The 16,982-nt window shown below is 38.9% G+C and overlaps 2 protein-coding genes across 2 annotated transcripts in view; one reads left to right on the top strand and one right to left on the bottom strand.

Moving 5' to 3' along the window:
- The window catches only part of LOC101860906 (transmembrane protein 165), a 17,420-nt gene extending 6,627 nt beyond the window's left edge, over window positions 1-10,793 (bottom strand). Inside the window, exons 1-4 of the mRNA XM_013084981.2 lie at window positions 10,696-10,793; window positions 5,654-6,067; window positions 3,903-4,131; window positions 2,937-3,035 (exon numbers count right to left, since the gene is read on the bottom strand). Coding sequence (XP_012940435.1) covers window positions 2,937-3,035; window positions 3,903-4,131; window positions 5,654-5,881 — 556 coding nt within the window. The 5' untranslated portion in view covers window positions 5,882-6,067; window positions 10,696-10,793. The remainder of the gene's footprint in view (window positions 1-2,936; window positions 3,036-3,902; window positions 4,132-5,653; window positions 6,068-10,695) is intronic.
- A 254-nt stretch (window positions 10,794-11,047) lies between these two features.
- On the top strand, window positions 11,048-15,304 carry LOC106012334 (chymotrypsin inhibitor). The gene is made up of 3 exons (XM_013084982.2): window positions 11,048-11,354; window positions 12,219-12,272; window positions 15,020-15,304. The coding sequence occupies exons 1-3, from the start codon at window positions 11,292-11,294 to the stop codon at window positions 15,128-15,130; spliced, it is 228 nt and encodes a 75-aa protein (XP_012940436.1). The 5' UTR covers window positions 11,048-11,291; the 3' UTR covers window positions 15,131-15,304.
- Window positions 15,305-16,982: the final 1,678 nt, after the last annotated feature.

Raw genomic sequence — 16,982 nt, 5'->3', positions numbered from 1 at the left:
ACTTTTCTTACATATGCCTCCCCCTTCTGTAATATTCCATTGTAATGTTCCCTTATAATAATAATGACATTTATATCGCGCAAATCCGTGTTACAATCAGTTATCTATGCGCTTTACATAGCATTCATGAAAAACATGCATACACACACATATGCACATAATAATATATGCAGTTCTACATTCACTAAAAAATAACTGAGTAAATCATTCAAGCAAAATATTGCATATACTCTTTCTTACTAATGAGGAAAAATTGGGTCTCATGTCAGTTTCAATAGCGCCTTACATTTACAAATAAAAAATGAAAAATTACAGTGGAATTCTGATAAATAAAGTCAACACTTCGGGACCAAATAAAAATTGTTGACTTTGAGCAAGGTTGACTTATTCCATTGTACTAGATCTACTGGCCATTGAAAATTGAAGATGGCAGCTACAAAATTATAAAAAACCTGGAACTGGTAACAAGGTGTTAGCTCAATTTCAGTGAGCATAATTCTGAAGTTGTCACCAAAACAAGAGATAATGAATGAACAAAGTAATTGGAGGTGTGTACACCACTAGCCCAGGCCCTAGATATCTCTTCTAATTCATCTCGGGATTTAGCCACAAATTGTTGACTTTACGCAAGTGTAACACTGAAGCAGTTGACTGTATCAGAAATACAATTACTTGAACAAAGAAGGTAAGGAACGGGACCACAATGAGGTTTTGACTGTAAGCAAGATTTTGACCTTATCAGGATTCCACTGTATTTGTTATTACTAATCATTATGCTTGAAACAAAAAGTGAAATTAGTGATCATCAACAAAGGCAGCGTTCATCATTATGTTAATTTTTTTTTACAAAAACAGGGGCATCTGCTGACCTGTCTTCCAAATCTGGGTCCTGTTCCTGCTCTCTCTCCTCTTCTTTCTCTTCTTCCTCCACCTCCATTTTTTCCTCCACCTCCATTTCTTCCTCCGTCACATGTAAAGCCCTGTGCTTCTTCAATGCTGCAATACTTGGAAAATATTTTCCACATCCCTCGTGGCCACTGCACACTCTTTGGCCTATGAAGCCTTTTTTGACCAAGGCCATCCTTTTTTCCTCGTGATTTTTTTTTTACCTCACCTTCCAGGTGTAAGATTATATTTGAACAGCCCCTAATAATAATAATAATAATAATAATAAATAGCATTTGCATAGCACATATGTGAGGCATTGCGGTGAAATCAGGTGTCCGTCAAAATAATGAAATCGTCGAAAACGTCATTTTTCTGCCAGTTAGGCAATTTTTAATCGAATTTTTGTTTTTTGGCTCAATGCCTTTTATGCCTATTTAAAAATAAATTTGTGTCTGGACTATATTGAAAACCATTGATTGAGAACACAAAAAAATTGTGAATTTTCATTTCTCAAGCACTCTCAAGCTATGGAAATTACCAAACTTTGGCGGCCATTTTCTCGATAAATTTACCTCCGAAATGAGATCACCCCTACCTTCTTAAATAGGAAATATTTCGGCTTCTATTCAAGACAGATGGTTATTTTCTAAATTGAAAGCAAGACAAATGAATAAGCTTTCAGATGATACCAAGAACTCCCTATGCCCAAAAATTGACAAGCACCTGATTCCACTGCGTTGTAACACATAGTTCGGTAGTAAAATCCATGTGCTTTAGACAATACTGTTACCCCTGCAGATTGCAAAACACACAGAAACATTCTCAGTTTCCAGAGATGCGCAAAGTGCAAGTAGCTGATTAAGAGCTCAAACACTAACAAACTAATTAGATCTTTCGCTGTCTGTAGCCAAGCGAAGATAAGAAAATTGGCGAAAAGTGCTTTTCCCAAAGACACAATGTCCCACCCCTAACAGGATTCGAACCCACTTGTTTTACCATTGCAAGCCCAAGAGCTTAACAACTAGGCCATCAACGCCACAAAAATTGAAAATATATCAAAATCTCCTGTGCCTTGAAAAGAGCCCACCAAGCCGTACAGCCACCTACATCTTAAGAATCATTAGACCAAACTCAATAACAAAAGTGGAACCTGTTCTAAGGGCCACCTGTATAAGACAATCACCTGTACAATCGACCACATCCCATTTCCCCCTTGGCGTTTTTTTTTAAACATTATAATGATACGGAGCGAGACATTCACCTGTCTTCATCGTCATTGCGTTTCTCACCCTGGATCAGGATATAGGCCACGAACAAAACACTTTCTAAATTTTCCGTCCTGGGCTAGCCGCTTGATGTTATTTCATGTCTTCCCACTTTTCAGTTCATCAATTTCTGTGGCTCATCTCCCGGTTCCGCGTGGTCTTCCCCTTGATATTTTACCCTGTGCGTTCTAATCCAACACTTTCTTTATTATACAGCTGCTTGACTTCCTGAAAGAATCTCCAAACCATCAGCCCGCCCCCTTCATTCCACCTCATCTCTGACTGGGCTCTGTCTTTTTCTCCTAAATACTTCCTCCACCAGTCTTAGATGGCCCCTTTTCTCCTCAACAATGAGTGTGGCTGTCTAAGACAATTTCGACTGAACAAAGTTGTTTTAAACCTGTTAAGCACCTTATGCAAAACATTCTCTAACCGAGCTCTTTATTGCAAACAAACTCTCAGATAGAGTCCAAACCTTAACCAGCCACTCCACCACACAAAAAAGTGATAGATCTGTCAACAGTTCACTACCTTTGAATAACAAAGCTGTACCTCACATTTTTGGCCGTTTTGAGTAACTAAGACCATGAGGTCATAAACCATATGTTCTATCTGCTCTACCAAAATTGTAAGATTATTCAGAGTCATTGTCAAGGTCTTCAGAGAATTGCATTCGTATAAGCCTAACACGCTGTGAAGTTCCCAATTTTTTACGTCAAACTTCTCAAAACTAGGTACTGAGCAGATAGAGCTATGTAATTCTAGGTTAGCGAATAGTCTTACCTTCTCTCAACATTTTCAATCCAAAGATAGCAAACAGGGCAGAGGACACATAGAAAGTCAGAGCCCTGGGAATCACAGTGGTGGCATATCCAACAAGAGCTGTGAACAAAACAGAGAAAAGACCATAAAATAACCTAAATGATGTTGAGGGGGCTGTAAAATATGTACAGTTATAATTACACTTTAAAAAAAAAAGAAATGAATTAGCAGACTTAACACTTTGCTCTTCAAATATCTCATTTTAAAAGGAGAGGTGTACGACAGTCTTAAACTGAGCAGTCGTTACGATTTGTTAAAGGAAAATCTCAGTGGCTACATAGGTAGCCATCAAAACAAGACACTGTCCATATCACACAAGTTGAGAGAAAAAGACTGAGAGAAGAAAGACAACGTCAATCACACACAAAGTGAGAGGAAAAGAGAAAGAGAAGAAAGACACTGTCCATGTCGCACAAAGTGAGAGGAAAAGAGAAAGAGAATTATTATAAAGGTACTGTTGATCTCAGACAAAGTGAGAGGAAAAGAGGAAGAGAAGAAAGACAGATAAAGAGAAGAAAGAAAGGAAAAGAAAAAGAGAAGAAAGAAAGGAAAAGAGAAAGAGAAGGAAGAAAGGAAAAGAGAAAGAGAAGAAAGAAAGGAAAAGAGATAGAGGAGAAAGAAAAAGAGAAAGAGGAGAAAGGCACTGTTGATCTCAGACAAAGAGAGAGGAAAAGACAAAGAGAAAAAAAAAAGACACTGTTGATCTCTCACAAAGAGAGAGAGGAGACGAGGAAGAGCAGAAAGAAAAAGAGAAAGAGAAGAAAGAAAGGAAAAGAGAAAGAGAAGACAGAAAGAAAAAGAGTAAGAGAAGAAAGGCACTGTAGATCTCAAAGTGAGAGGAAAAGAGAAAGAAAAAAAAGACACTGTTGATCTCACACAAAGAGAGAGAGAGGAAACGAGGAAGAGCACAACAAAGACACGACTGACCCGACAAGATGGTCATGATACCCAGGGCACTCAGAGCCCCCAGGAGGACGGTGAGCCGCGAGTGGGTCATGGCCATGATGGCGGCGATGAAGAACGTCTTGTCCCCGAGCTCCGACACGATGATGACGCTGAGCGAGGCGATGAAGGCGTGCGTGAACCCCGTGCCATCTTTGTCCACCTTCAGCACAGACATGAGACCCCCGCCCAGATCGCCCACCGCATCTCCCTCCTGTATTGAAGACATAAGAACTCATTCATTAATGATGATAAATATATAGCATTTGTGAGGCATGCTGACAAATGAGATACTTCTTGAATTTTGGACCAATGGAAATGGCAAAATATAGTTTGTTTGAATTATTAGTATGAAATAACAAGCACTTTGCCCCTACGGGATGCCAATCAGTGACAATAAGAAGCTTTACTCTTCGCCATGATGAGAATTTGGGCGATGAATGAGCTTGATCTAATGTTTTCAGTTCTGATTTTAATTCCTTTTTTGGTGAACATGCGATCATCACTTTTATTTTCTCAGTACGCTGAAATTGTAATAATGGTTGGTTGGGATATTTTTGCTGAGATACAGGTGTAGCACTGATGTACTGCATATGAATCATGTTCCGTGGGGACAAGTGTTGTGCGCTCTGCAGGCTGCGTGGGTGCAAAGTGTTAAAAACTTGAAGAAATTGGCATCTGTTAAAAATGTACAAATTTGACCCCTATGTCAATTTTTGGCTGATATCTCCATTCATGGAATGATAGAAGAAACTCATTTTGTCAGCGGGCCTCACATTTGCTTAGTGCAAATCCCATATCTACAGCATGTTCAGTAAGGGAGCTAATCAGAACTTCCGCCCTGTCAGCAACCATTGGAAAGGAACAAACCAAAACAACATCACAGGCGCAAGGGAAAAACATGGGATCTCACACAGAGGTGAATGGTAGGATGATACAGATACATACCATGGTGGTCATAAATTGTTGAGTGGGAGAGAAAGACACAAAAATCCATGACATTTTTATCTCTTTACCTCTGGAGAGGGTTTTTTCCCCATTAAGCTGAAGCCCTCTTTTGGTATGAAACCTGAGAGTGACATAGATGTCACTAAATTGGTTATTAAATCAAAACAGATTAACCTGTTTTGATAGTTCATCTAATGAAAGAACTCCCCGTAGGAAAGACCTATTTTGGCTGACTGTCATCGTCATGAAGGAAAGTGACCGGGCTGCTAACAGTAACAGTGGACCACTAGCACAGTAGTTCCAACCGCAAGAGGCTGGGCACGGATCGTCGGAGATAAAGAGTTCAGGAGTTAAACTAAAGACAGAGTGGCAGCCTTTCCAGACAGTATCTCACACATGTCACTGTAATTTGTAATTGAGCGATGATTCCAGAAACATGACTAGCTGATTATAACAGAACCAATGACACAACGGGAGAAAGAACATTTTTTCAATCGTCTTTTGCAGTAATAACTTAAAAGTCAACCGTTAAGTCAAACATTATTTGCAAAATGACACTTTAAAATAAACAAAAAGGCATTTCCCAAAACAGAAAACTAACAAGTTTTAATACATTAGTTCATTAAAAGTCGATGATGTCTGGCTTTATAGAGTCATTTTTACTCTACCTACATATTCCATCCTTCAAGGGCATTTAAATCGTGATTAGGATTTTCTAAAATGTCCGCAAAGCAAAAACACTGAAGCGAAATTTTTAATTAATTAGTACAATAACAAAACTTTCTTACCTTGTCTTTTGATTCAACATCAATCACGTCCAACTTTGATTTGTCATCTTTGTTCTCTGCATCCTTGTCATCGGGCAGAGAAAGCACCTGACGCGACGCCGGCTTTCGAACGCTGATCGAGTCGTCTTCTGACAAAGCACTCACCGGGACCGTCCATTTTGTGATCATGAGTAAACAAAACAGAATGGATGCAATTTTCATCTTTGTCGTAAACCTAGATTGCCACATTTTGAAAGTCAGATTGCTCCTCAGGCAATTGAAAAGTCAGAAATAAAAGTAGTTGGTGTTGACTACTTGAAGAAGAGGAGAGTCCTTGTCAGCTGTTGGTGTGGAGAAAGAAGATCAAATGGGTATAATATATCCAGAACTCGGTGTCGTTTTCGCCACTTCCGTTACCAGCTGATGTAGTAACACCTGAAAGATAAAGAATTTGAAATTTCAGACAAATTAATAAATCCATGACCATTTGTATGAAGAGATTAAATGGAAATAAAATTATATATGATGAGGAAGTCAATAGTCAATATTGAACCCTTCCCGCACAACAGAAGATAGAGACAAGAATAATAATCTTATCTTTCTATGACAAAAACCACAAAGATAATAACCAAAAACACTATAAGGTTAATTGATGATTGTGATGTTCCCCTGATCAATAATCAAAACAATCCCCCTGACATTTCCTTCCTTGCTGACCACTTAAGGAATTGTCAAAGTCATTTCAATATCATCTTTCCAAATTACAGTGCGCCTCATTACACATTGTAACATATTCATGCCATACATCACTCAGTTCACCAGCACCATTTTTAACAATAACAACAAAACGTAAATTTTCTTTAAAGTGGAGATACTTGTGCAAGGGCAAGATCTCAGTGAGGCAAAGATTGTATCTCCTCACACAAAATCATAGCTTGAGAAGCAAAGCCACACATTATCCTAATTGTAATCAATATTCCATTGTGCTCTACACAGATTACGTTTCTCCCCCCAACAAAGCTGACACACATCTGTTGAGTGCATAATATATCTCATCTTGAGGCTTTGAGCAGCTGAGGAGCACACACTGTATGCTCAAAGAAGAACTATATTACGGTATAAAATGACTTATGAATTAACTGAATAGCATTATGCTGATTTTATGGCAAGATGAACAAAGTGAGTGAGGTAATGAATAATCAGAAGAGGATTGCATGGATATTGTATTTTTTATTTATGAATCGTTTGACTCGGGACTCAAACTCAAGGTTTCTTGGCAGACAAAAATCAATAATTCATTGGTATCTGATCTTAATAATTTATTGAGCATAAAGAAGAATATAATAATACAAAAGAAAAGAAATTTCAATATATTTTCATCAGCAATGTAGGAAGAGAGAACCTGGATTGAATTAGCAATGTTACAGAACTGCAACCAATTAATGACATTCCTAAACTTTGTTACTTCCTGGATAGAAATAATACAATGGGAGTCTGGAGTGTTATCAGAAGTGATCAAAAAGTAAATGAAGCAGTGATCAATAAACTACACTGAATCTGATCTCATGGAAAGTGTAAAATACTTGACTTGATGGTTTTTATTCAAACCATATCACCCTAAACCTGCCCTGCCCCCCCCCCCCCCCCTTACTCTTCCCCATAATTTTAAGGTTTAAGATTTTCTTGAAAATAATTAATTTTTTGTATTCTCGGACATAGTGTGATCTGCAGCCAAAAAAAAAAGATTAAAAAAATAAAAGCCTTTGACACACACATAAGCAGTGCATCTGAGAGAGCGGGAGTGAAAGTAAAACTTAATAGAAAATTTCAAACATTGGGGAAATACAGGTCCTTGCCCCTCCCCCCGATATCTCCATATTTTTTTTACATCAGGGGGCATGCCCCCCACCATTTATTTTTTAAAAGTAAAATGTGAAATATTACTATACAAATAATATAAGCTTTGTGAAATACATTAAACAAAAAACATCAAATATTTCAAAATAATTAAATTAGTTGAGCTATCGAAATTCATGGGAAAAAAAAGTGTGTATTTTTATAAAACCCAAAGCAAGCATATAGTGAAACTATATAACACAAGATATCCATGTTTCATTTTCCCTTAATTTGGACTTTGATTAAAATTTCGAACTGTGAGAATTCCATTCAGAAGAAACACAGATGCGACAGTTTTTTTTCATTTTCTGGTGAAGCTGCCTACAAAAACCAGTAATTATAATATAATTTATAACAGAATCCCCCCACTCCCCCTTGATAAATTCTACTTCTTCTATAATTCATAATCACCTCTAGATCTATAAAACGAAAACCTGTCTAATGCGGAAACAGAAAAAGAAATTCCTTCCCTTTGGAAGGTTTTTAACCTGTCAAAGGGTACGAACACGGTGATATGGACAGAAAGGGACAGCTACTTGCTGTCGCACAGGGACGGACAGGCACAGGGAAATGTGGTCACATTCAAACAGGCAGCCAGAGACAGAAACATTGTCTATCATGGCGCTGACAAAGAAGAGGACACTTATTATTATTGTGGTTACGAAGGAAATAAAGACGTTCACGAATTTCTCATCGAAGATATGCAGTTCATCCTATTAAGGTGAATATCACCGTCTCCTCCCACAGCTTCTGAAAGATGAGGAAAAATTAATTGAATATTTTCGAATGCAGCCTTCAACATTCAGAAATCTTCTAGACCTGTGTGAGGAAGATTTGACAAAGATGGCAACAAATTTCCAGACACCCATTTTCATTCCCATAAATTGCTGGCCTTTCTTGCACCGCAATGATCAGTTTCTCTTCAAAATCCTCCACCTTGACAAGAACAATCATTGTGATCGTATCTTTATTTAACTCCCTTGAAACAGACAGACAGGAGAAGTAGTGCACGCACTTTTCGAATTTTCCTGACTGTCGCTGGCTGTTGCTGTCTGTGCCTGTCCGTGTTCAACATAGCCGGGTTGGTGTGTTTTAAAAGAAATCATGAGCGATTTTGGCGTGCACGCTTTTTGATGTGTTGCTGTGACAGCAACTGAATGTCCCTGTCCGTGTCACTAGCCTAAGGCGAAAAATGCCTTGCCCACTCAGCCCTGACTTGAAACAAAACTATTAAGCTTGGTTCCATCGGCTCAAAGCTTTACACCATGAGGCCAGGCTAGGAAAGGCAGCAGTGGTGCAATTTGGGTTTAGACATGATGTAACCCTATCCGTGTGAGACCTTAAGCGGAGCAGATGGTCAGTGTGGTGTGGGTATGAAATCTTCACTGGTCAGTGACAGGGTTTGTGAAAGAGCTCAAGTGGCACTCCAGCATGAAACTTTCATATTTACATGGAGACAGAAGCCAGAGGTGTCAAATTAGTTTGACCAATGCCAGCCACCCTGATCATTGCACGGCCAGCCACGAAAAGAGTTCCTCAAATCATTACCATGGGCATGGGAGGGGGTGGCATCGGCATTGGTTGGAAAGATTGGTTGACTGCAAGATTATAATGCCAATGGGTGGGGCAATGGGGGGTGAAAATGAAAGTAAAGGAGATGTGTTCAATCACTTCTTTTTCAACCCTGGTCCTGCGGGGGCCGGTTATGTCACCCGATAAGCCTATTTCGGCATCTCGCCTTCATTCTGTTCCCATGTCAGTCCGGCCCCTGGCTCAGCGCACCTCAGCGCACGTGCGCTGAGCATCATTCCCGTTTCGTTCGGGTCCTGCATTCATGCAGCCCAAGTGTGTGCGTCAGTCTGCTTGAGTTTGTGTGTGTTTGTGGCCTACTTTTAGAACCGCCTGCGTTGGTTCGTAACCGAGGCATGCGTCTCATTCAAAACATGCCAAGTTGGTAGGCTCCCTAGATGTTCGTCGGAATGAAATTAGAACAAATTGACCCACTTAGACATGAGGAGCTCAAAAGGATAGTCAGGAAACAAGACTTCCATTTTTTTGTACAAAATCTTTCAAATGAGCTTGATTTTGTATGAAATAATACTACCTGATTAAAAAATAAGCTTGTTTGATAGTTTTGAATAAGGTGTGAGCAAAACAATCGGAAATTGATCTATTCCCCTTTCGAACCCCAGATCATTTTCATAACAACAAGAGCCTCTAAAAAGGTTTTATTCGAATGGGCGTAACTACTCTACAATGTCTTTTATCAGCTTAAAGAGAAGGGGTAAATTCTCATGTGTGTTCGTAACACTTTATAAATAGTTCAAAGCTATTTAGGCCTATAAAAAAGATAGAGCGATTTTCATTTATGTTGATTTTTACACACCCTTACGGCACGGTATTCATGGCAAAAACAAATGTTTCCAGGCCCGCACGCTGTAAACCAGCAGTACACGCTGAGTGACCCCGGCGGCCCACCCAGAATGTCCAACGTAATAGGTAACACAAGATTCGCATCTCAGCACAGACGCAGGAGGTTAAATAGGATAGGTTAAACAGTGGTTTAAATATGAAATGCAAACACTGGTCAGTGGTCAATGGATAAAAAAGACTGACAACATGCAATTATTGAGGATCACTTCTTGAGAGAGTGTGAAGTTTTGACCACTCTGCTTGCCGACCTGACAAGCGACCCTTGGCCTTGATCCCACCGGCTGGGCCTCTGAAATTCAACTCAGTCCATCCCACCTAAATCTCCCGCCCGGTGGTCTAAGATTGAATTCTTTTTCTGGTCCCCTTTTGCAATTTTGTCTCACACAGGTTCGACCGTATCCATGTCAACAATCTCTGAATCAATCCTACAAGACTAGATCTAGAATGGCCTAGATCTAGATCTAGATCTAGATTCTAGATCTAGATCTAGATCTACAACTTAAGTTCTACTTTTTTACACTAAAATATCTTAGAGTAAGAAGGGAGCCACTAAAAAAAACGACTCACAAGAAGTCAACATTAGTCAGACACACGACTAAATTGTATATCCATATGTAAGGTAGATCTAGCCAGTTGCAATACTAGATCTATGTATCGGGGTTTGTAATTTGGGTCTTGTTAGAAGAAGCAAAAAACAAGTGAGACAATATGATTGATTGATATCAGACACTTACCAGTCGGCTAAATCTGAGCCATGACAACATACATGATGACACGCATTCGTTCAAGTTATCCCCCTTCCATTCTGATCAGTAATCACGTGATACAACCATGCAAAACACAAACCATGTAGACTAAACGAAAGCAACAAAAAGTAAAAACAATCAATCGGGCATTGATGCTAAGTAAATATCGACGCTTTTACTTTTTTATTTAATGAGTACAAACAGAAATCACTTCCTAAAAATATTACCAACAAAAGTCTACTACTTTTGGCTGCTTTCTATCATGTTGATTAAGAAAAGACTGGGAAACTGTTGTTTCCAGGGACAAAAAATACAAAAAATGAACTCATGAGGCCTATTTGACCCAATGCCTAGGGAAAATGGGCGTGTCCGTTCAGCCTGTCCCCCGTTTCACACACGGCGGGATTGGCTACCAGTACCAAAGCACACTCACTGTAAAAATAACGCCGATCAGTTGCGCTCTGTTTCTTGTGTCGGCTAGACGTCTTGGAGCTTGAGACGTAGTATATCTGCTGAAATTAAACTGCCTTTCTTCCTGTTTGAGGAGTTTGTTGAGTGTGTCTTCAACTTCAACCAGTCAAAAAATGTCAGATCAAGATCAGCAACAACAGCAGCCGAAAACAAGCTGGCCAGAAGCAGTGGGAAAAGTAAGCCTCTGAACTGTCCATTCATCAACGCTATTTTGTGAAGCAGCCGTGCTGTACAGTATTGCTTTATGTAAATTTCCACTAAATACAGGCAAGGGACGTTGTCGTTGTGCAGGTTTAATTGGTTTTAGTATAGCAGATGACATTTTTTTTTCTTTCTTAGATCAATCAATGCTTTTTTTTGTAATTGTGTTGTTTTACATGCCCCTATACATGATATTGATGTCATAATATTGTAATATGTAGGCTTATTTATTTTTATACATAATTAAGGCCTACATTTTGTATTTCTCATCATTTCGTAGGGATTTGGGGGGGGTTTTGTGGGGTTTGGTTGGTTGGTTGTTTTTTTTGGGGGGAGGCCGGGGGTCCAGTTGTATGTGTGTGTGTGTGTGTGTGTGTGTGTGTGTGTGTGTGTGAAAGCTAAATAAAGTAAACATAAAAGTACCTGTACCTATGTAGAGGAATATATAATGTTTTTATATAATTTGCTCCGAACTCATATTGTTGATTGAACTTTGCTCAGATTGGATGGGAATTACATCTAACAAATTTACAAAAATGTTTTTAACTCACCCTTATTATATTGGTGCTATATGAATGTCATTCCTAAAATACACGTCTCTCAGGTTGCCTAATTACTATCATGTTTATTACATTTGAAATATTTTACATTATGGGGTGGGGGGGTTCAGATCCATACAGGGCCTGTATTTTTATACTGTGGACTGTAATGTATAATAAGTCTATATAATTTGAATCATTATATAGTAGCCTTAGTGAGCATGTTGTACCAGTTGGTCAATACTATTTTACAAACGACTAGCCTAAGTGTATTAAAAATAATTCATTATGTTTTCACAGACCTTTGAAGAAGCTGAGGAAATGATCAAGACGGATAACCCATTTGTTAAGCAGGTAACGCATAGATAGGGCCTATATATATATATAAGTATATATATATACACACAGTCGAACCTGCCCTGACGGCCACCTGTACAAACGGCCATTTTCCATTTCCCCCCTTGCGTTTTTTCTATATAATTTAACTGTGCAAAACGGGCACCTGTCGAACGCGGCCGCGGCCACCATAATTTAACACACAACACCTATCATACTAAGCAATAATACCTGTCTTAGACGGTCACCTTAGTGACTCCATTACGTTTTTTCATAAATTGTGCATTGGCCTCTGGCGTTGTGGGCGAGCTGTCATAATTCAATCACCTGTCGTTCTTGTTAGGTAGTCCTTCCAACCGATCATGTTGCGTAGGCCCCTCCCACTGTTGACCAATAGCTACCAATTTTCAGCTGCTGGTGAGGTAAGCGTGTGATTCCTCATGACCCATAAACCCCGCCCAGAACTCATACACAAATCGTAAGTGAGATGAGTGGTCACTGTTTACCCAGTCTGTAACAAAGGAACAAAGGACGTCAACATGAACTTGTTACAGAAGCGTCCGTCGTTCTCCGAGTGGTGGCGAACCATGTGTTTGTTTTAACATGGCACTGGGTCTTCCTTGTCTGATACATTTCATTTTATTGTCACCCTTGTGCAAAATCAGCGACAAAATAAAAATTACTAACGAAATACAAACCAACAACACCAACAGAGACAACAACAATGGGGCTACTTTCAATTGGGGCCTCAGATGGGAATGGTTTGTTTTCTTTATCTTGATCAGTCCTGCCTAAGACGGCCTCCTGTCTTATACGGCCACTTTTCTCCTTGACAATGGGTGGCCGTCTTACACAGGTTTGACTGTATATATATATATATATATATATATATATATAGAGAGAGAGAGAGAGAGAGAGAGAGAGAGAGAGAGAGAGAGAGAGAGAGAGAGAGACAGACAGAGAGAGAGAGAGAGAGAGAAAGATTGACTGTGTAAAAAGGTAGCTTAAGCTACTTATTTTCTGAATATTATAAATAAATTATATAATACATATGACATGTTGTATCTTGAAAACAGTCCTGATCTACACTAGGTACTGAGTGCCGTCTAGGACATTTTTGCATTTATTGTTGTTATGCTTTGGAAAATAACTTGAAATAAAAATTTTGTTACCTGCATGAGTTGTTCATTTGAGCATGGGAGACATGCCCAATTGAATCATTTTTTTTCCGCAAATATTGCTGTGATGATACTTTCAAGCCTACAGACATTTGCGATATTTGACGCTGTGGTAAAAAAAAAAGTCGGAAAATTTTTGCACCACTCCAGCATCAGTGGTGTAGTGTTTGGCCGCTTTTCATGTCGCCTAGAAGAGTTCAGTTCCCAAGTGGGGAGCTCGAAGTTTGTTTTTAATCGAGTAGGCCCATCTCCTTTTGCTTGATGGGATACATTGTAACTGTATCCCTTTCGGCCAAGGTTGGTATCATGAGAATCATGACAAGTAGGGTTGAAACAGCCTAGCGGGCCAGCCCCCTAAATAACGTAAAATTGTGTCAATGGAGGTGCAAATTTAAGCTTCTACAATCACTTAAATTTTGTGCTCAGTACAGACTGTTGAATTACAAATATATATGTATTTCAAAATGAATTCAGGCCAAAGGTGAAATCCACTTGCATATTTTACTTACATTTAACATTTGGCCTGAACATTTTAAGTATACTTTTTTTTTTTAGTTAAGTGTTTAACGTGGCTTGCAACTGCATAAGAAGTATACTTTATTTATTGATTGGTGATATATTGATGATGATGATAAGGTGACTATGAAGGAGTTGTGGAGTGGTAGTTCAATGGCTCACAAATGCTTTTCACAGGTTTGCCAAGAATGATCGTTCTTCTTATTCTTTGAATTTGTATGTTTTGTTTGTTTTGCCCTTGACTATGATGCATGTGTGTATGTAATTACATGTATAGAATGTATAAAATAATATGTGTGTGTGTGTGTGTGTATGTCTCTGTGTGTGCATGTCTGTACTGTATGTGTGTGTATATATGTCTGTGTGTGTTTGTGTGAGTGTTTATTATGAGTGTGTGGGTGTGTTTGTGCATGCTTTCATGAGTGAATGTGTGCATGTGTGGGTGTATGTATGATATTGTATGTATGCATGCATGTACATGTATGTATGTCAGTGTCTGCCTGCCTGCCTCTATGTCAGTCTGTCTGTCTGTCGGTCTGTCTGTCTGTCTGTTATGCATGCATTCATGTCTGTTTTGTCTGTTATGAGCGCACTCATGTCTGTCTGTCTGTCTGTCATTCGTGCCTGTCTGCTATCTGTATGTCAGTTATGTACATGTCTGTGTATGTTTGTTTGCATGCCTGCCTCCTTGTCTGCCTGTCAGCCTGTCTATGTGTCTGTCTATCTGTAATGATTGCTCTAATTAAGTCGTCTTGTAATTATTTAAAAAAAATACTCTGTCAAACAGTACAGTATGTTGGATGTTCTAAAAATAAAAAAGAATAGTTAGAAAGGATTCCAACATTTTGTCACCACATCGTCGGGAGTCTGACAGTATTCGAACCCATGGCCTTACCATTGAGAGTCCAAGGGCCTAACCACTAAACCATCGACGCCGCAGTGTGTCCACGAAGACGCTAAATACATATGTACTGTAAACGCAATTTGTGTCAGTCTGGCCTCTATGAACAACTCTGCAATTTTTTGTTTTAAATTGGATCTCAACTTTTGTTTGTTTGTTATCATTTTCAGATACTAAAAGTGCCAGAAAACTCGCCTGTGACCATGGACTACCGACCAGACAGAGTCCGCGTGTTTGTCAATGAGGCAGGAGTGACCGTCGATGTTCCTCGGACAGGCTGATCTTGCACTGACCTCAAGAGAATACACACTACTCCAGTGACCGAGGGATACTATTTTGTCCCGCAGGTTTTATACACCCCACATAATTTTGCACAATTTCATCGCTTTTTGCATAGTTTCTTATTATTTTCGTTTATGTTTGTTACTCTCTTGTAACACCTCTAATCTTCTGGCGCTCGTATGACCTTATGCAGTTGCGATCGAGCGCCGTAAAACCTCTACTAAAACTATCCTTTATCATTCTTTGTTAAAATTAACAGAATCGAGTAATTTCACATTTTTGGGCTCTGTTTGCATAATTTCAGAATTTAAAAAAATTTTTGTTCATAAAACCACAGGGACACTAGAGTCTATACATACATGTAATACACGCTACACCAGGACACACGTCATGTTTCTGCGCACTACTTCAACATGCTCCATACAGTTCATGGCTCTTGTTTTGCCTGCACTAAACCTGTTTTGCCTTTATTATTTGTGAGGCAGCGTGGTGGAATCAGGCTCAGGTCAAAATAATCAACGAGAAGAAACTTGCATTTTTCCGCAAGTTTATGGATTTTTATCAAATTTTTGTTTTTTGGCTCAACACCTTTCATGCCTATTAAAGAACTCATTTAGGTGGAAATTTTTCTGAAAAATGTTGATTAAAGGCACAAAAATGTAAATTTTCAGTTGCCACGGACTCTTAAGCTAAGGAAATAACTAATCTTTGGCGGCAGTTTTACCTCTGAAAACATGTGACCTCCACCTCCTTCTTTTGCAAATATCTCGACTTGTATTCAAGATAAATGGATATTTTTTTCATCAAAATAAAGACAATTGAACAAGCTGTAAGATGATATCAATAACTCTACATGCCCAAAAATTGACGAGAGCCTTATTCCACCACGCTGCCTCACATTTTTCCTTTCATGTTCAGAGTTGTTTTGTGGGTGGTTGGCGGGTGCTCTGGTGTGGTTTGCTCCTTCTTTCTTATAAAAAATAATATATTTCGTCTCTATCTCCTCTCCTTCTTTTTTGTGTTTGTTACCCTCTTGTATCACCTCTATTCTTTGACACTTGTATGACCTTTTTGTGTTGCAAGTGCCTTAAAACTCCTACTAAAACTAAAAGAGTTTAAAAAAAAAAAATAATAAAATCATGACAAGTTGTTACTATATCAAGCATATCAAATGATTGCATGGGGTTCTTGTTTTCCCCTAATGTACTATTATTAGAATAAAATCATATATTTTTTCAGTAGTTTTGCTGTTTACACCAGATAATAAAATGTTTTTTTTTCTTTTGAATTGATTTTGTTGACTTTCATTTTTGTTTTCTCACAACAAGATTATGTGTGTGTGGTTTGTGTATGTGTGTGAGTGAGTATGTATGTGTGTGTGCGCGTATGAGTGCCTGCGTGTATGTGTGTGTGTGTGCGGGTATGTGTGTGAGTGAGTGTGTGTGTGTGTGTGTGTGTGTGTGACCGAGCGAGAGAGAAAGAGAGGGGGAGGGGGAGGGGGAATAAGCGCATTCAGCTTGTCTTGAAAAGTTCTGTTAAAGGAGACGATGGACAAATAACTGTGCGCAAGTGTGTTGCAGAGCATTTACTATCATTTAGGAACATTTTTTTTTTCTTTCTTTTTTTTTTTTAAGCAACTAAAAACAACCCATCAGGTGGTCACTTTGTATGTGTTGGATAGCACTGGAGTGTTTGACTATGTGGCTGTGGTTCTTACTTTAAAATCTAAGCCTTGTTGGAAGTTGGCCAACTGAACCCAGCAAGTTTCATTTACATTCACTTAACCCCCTCAAGTGGTTTGACCAAAACCTCTCTCTCTCTCTCTCTCTCTCTGTGTGTGTGTGTCCAACC

The sequence above is a fragment of the Aplysia californica genome, unplaced genomic scaffold (assembly GCF_000002075.1).
Source record: "Aplysia californica isolate F4 #8 unplaced genomic scaffold, AplCal3.0 scaffold00333, whole genome shotgun sequence".
In the NCBI taxonomy this organism is placed as follows: Eukaryota; Metazoa; Mollusca; class Gastropoda; order Aplysiida; family Aplysiidae; genus Aplysia; species Aplysia californica.
Note: the sequence above shows the minus strand (reverse complement) of the source record. Positions and strands in the feature narration are given on the sequence as shown.

Bases quoted from the DNA above. Each gene is read 5' to 3' on its own strand.
- LOC106012334 (XM_013084982.2), top strand. From the start codon at position 11,292: ATGTCAGATCAAGATCAGCAACAACAGCAGCCGAAAACAAGCTGGCCA. The intron at 11,355-12,218 runs GTAAGCCTCTGA...ATGTTTTCACAG, and splicing joins GGCCAGAAGCAGTGGGAAAA to ACCTTTGAAGAAGCTGAGGA. The intron at 12,273-15,019 runs GTAACGCATAGA...TATCATTTTCAG, and splicing joins ATAACCCATTTGTTAAGCAG to ATACTAAAAGTGCCAGAAAA.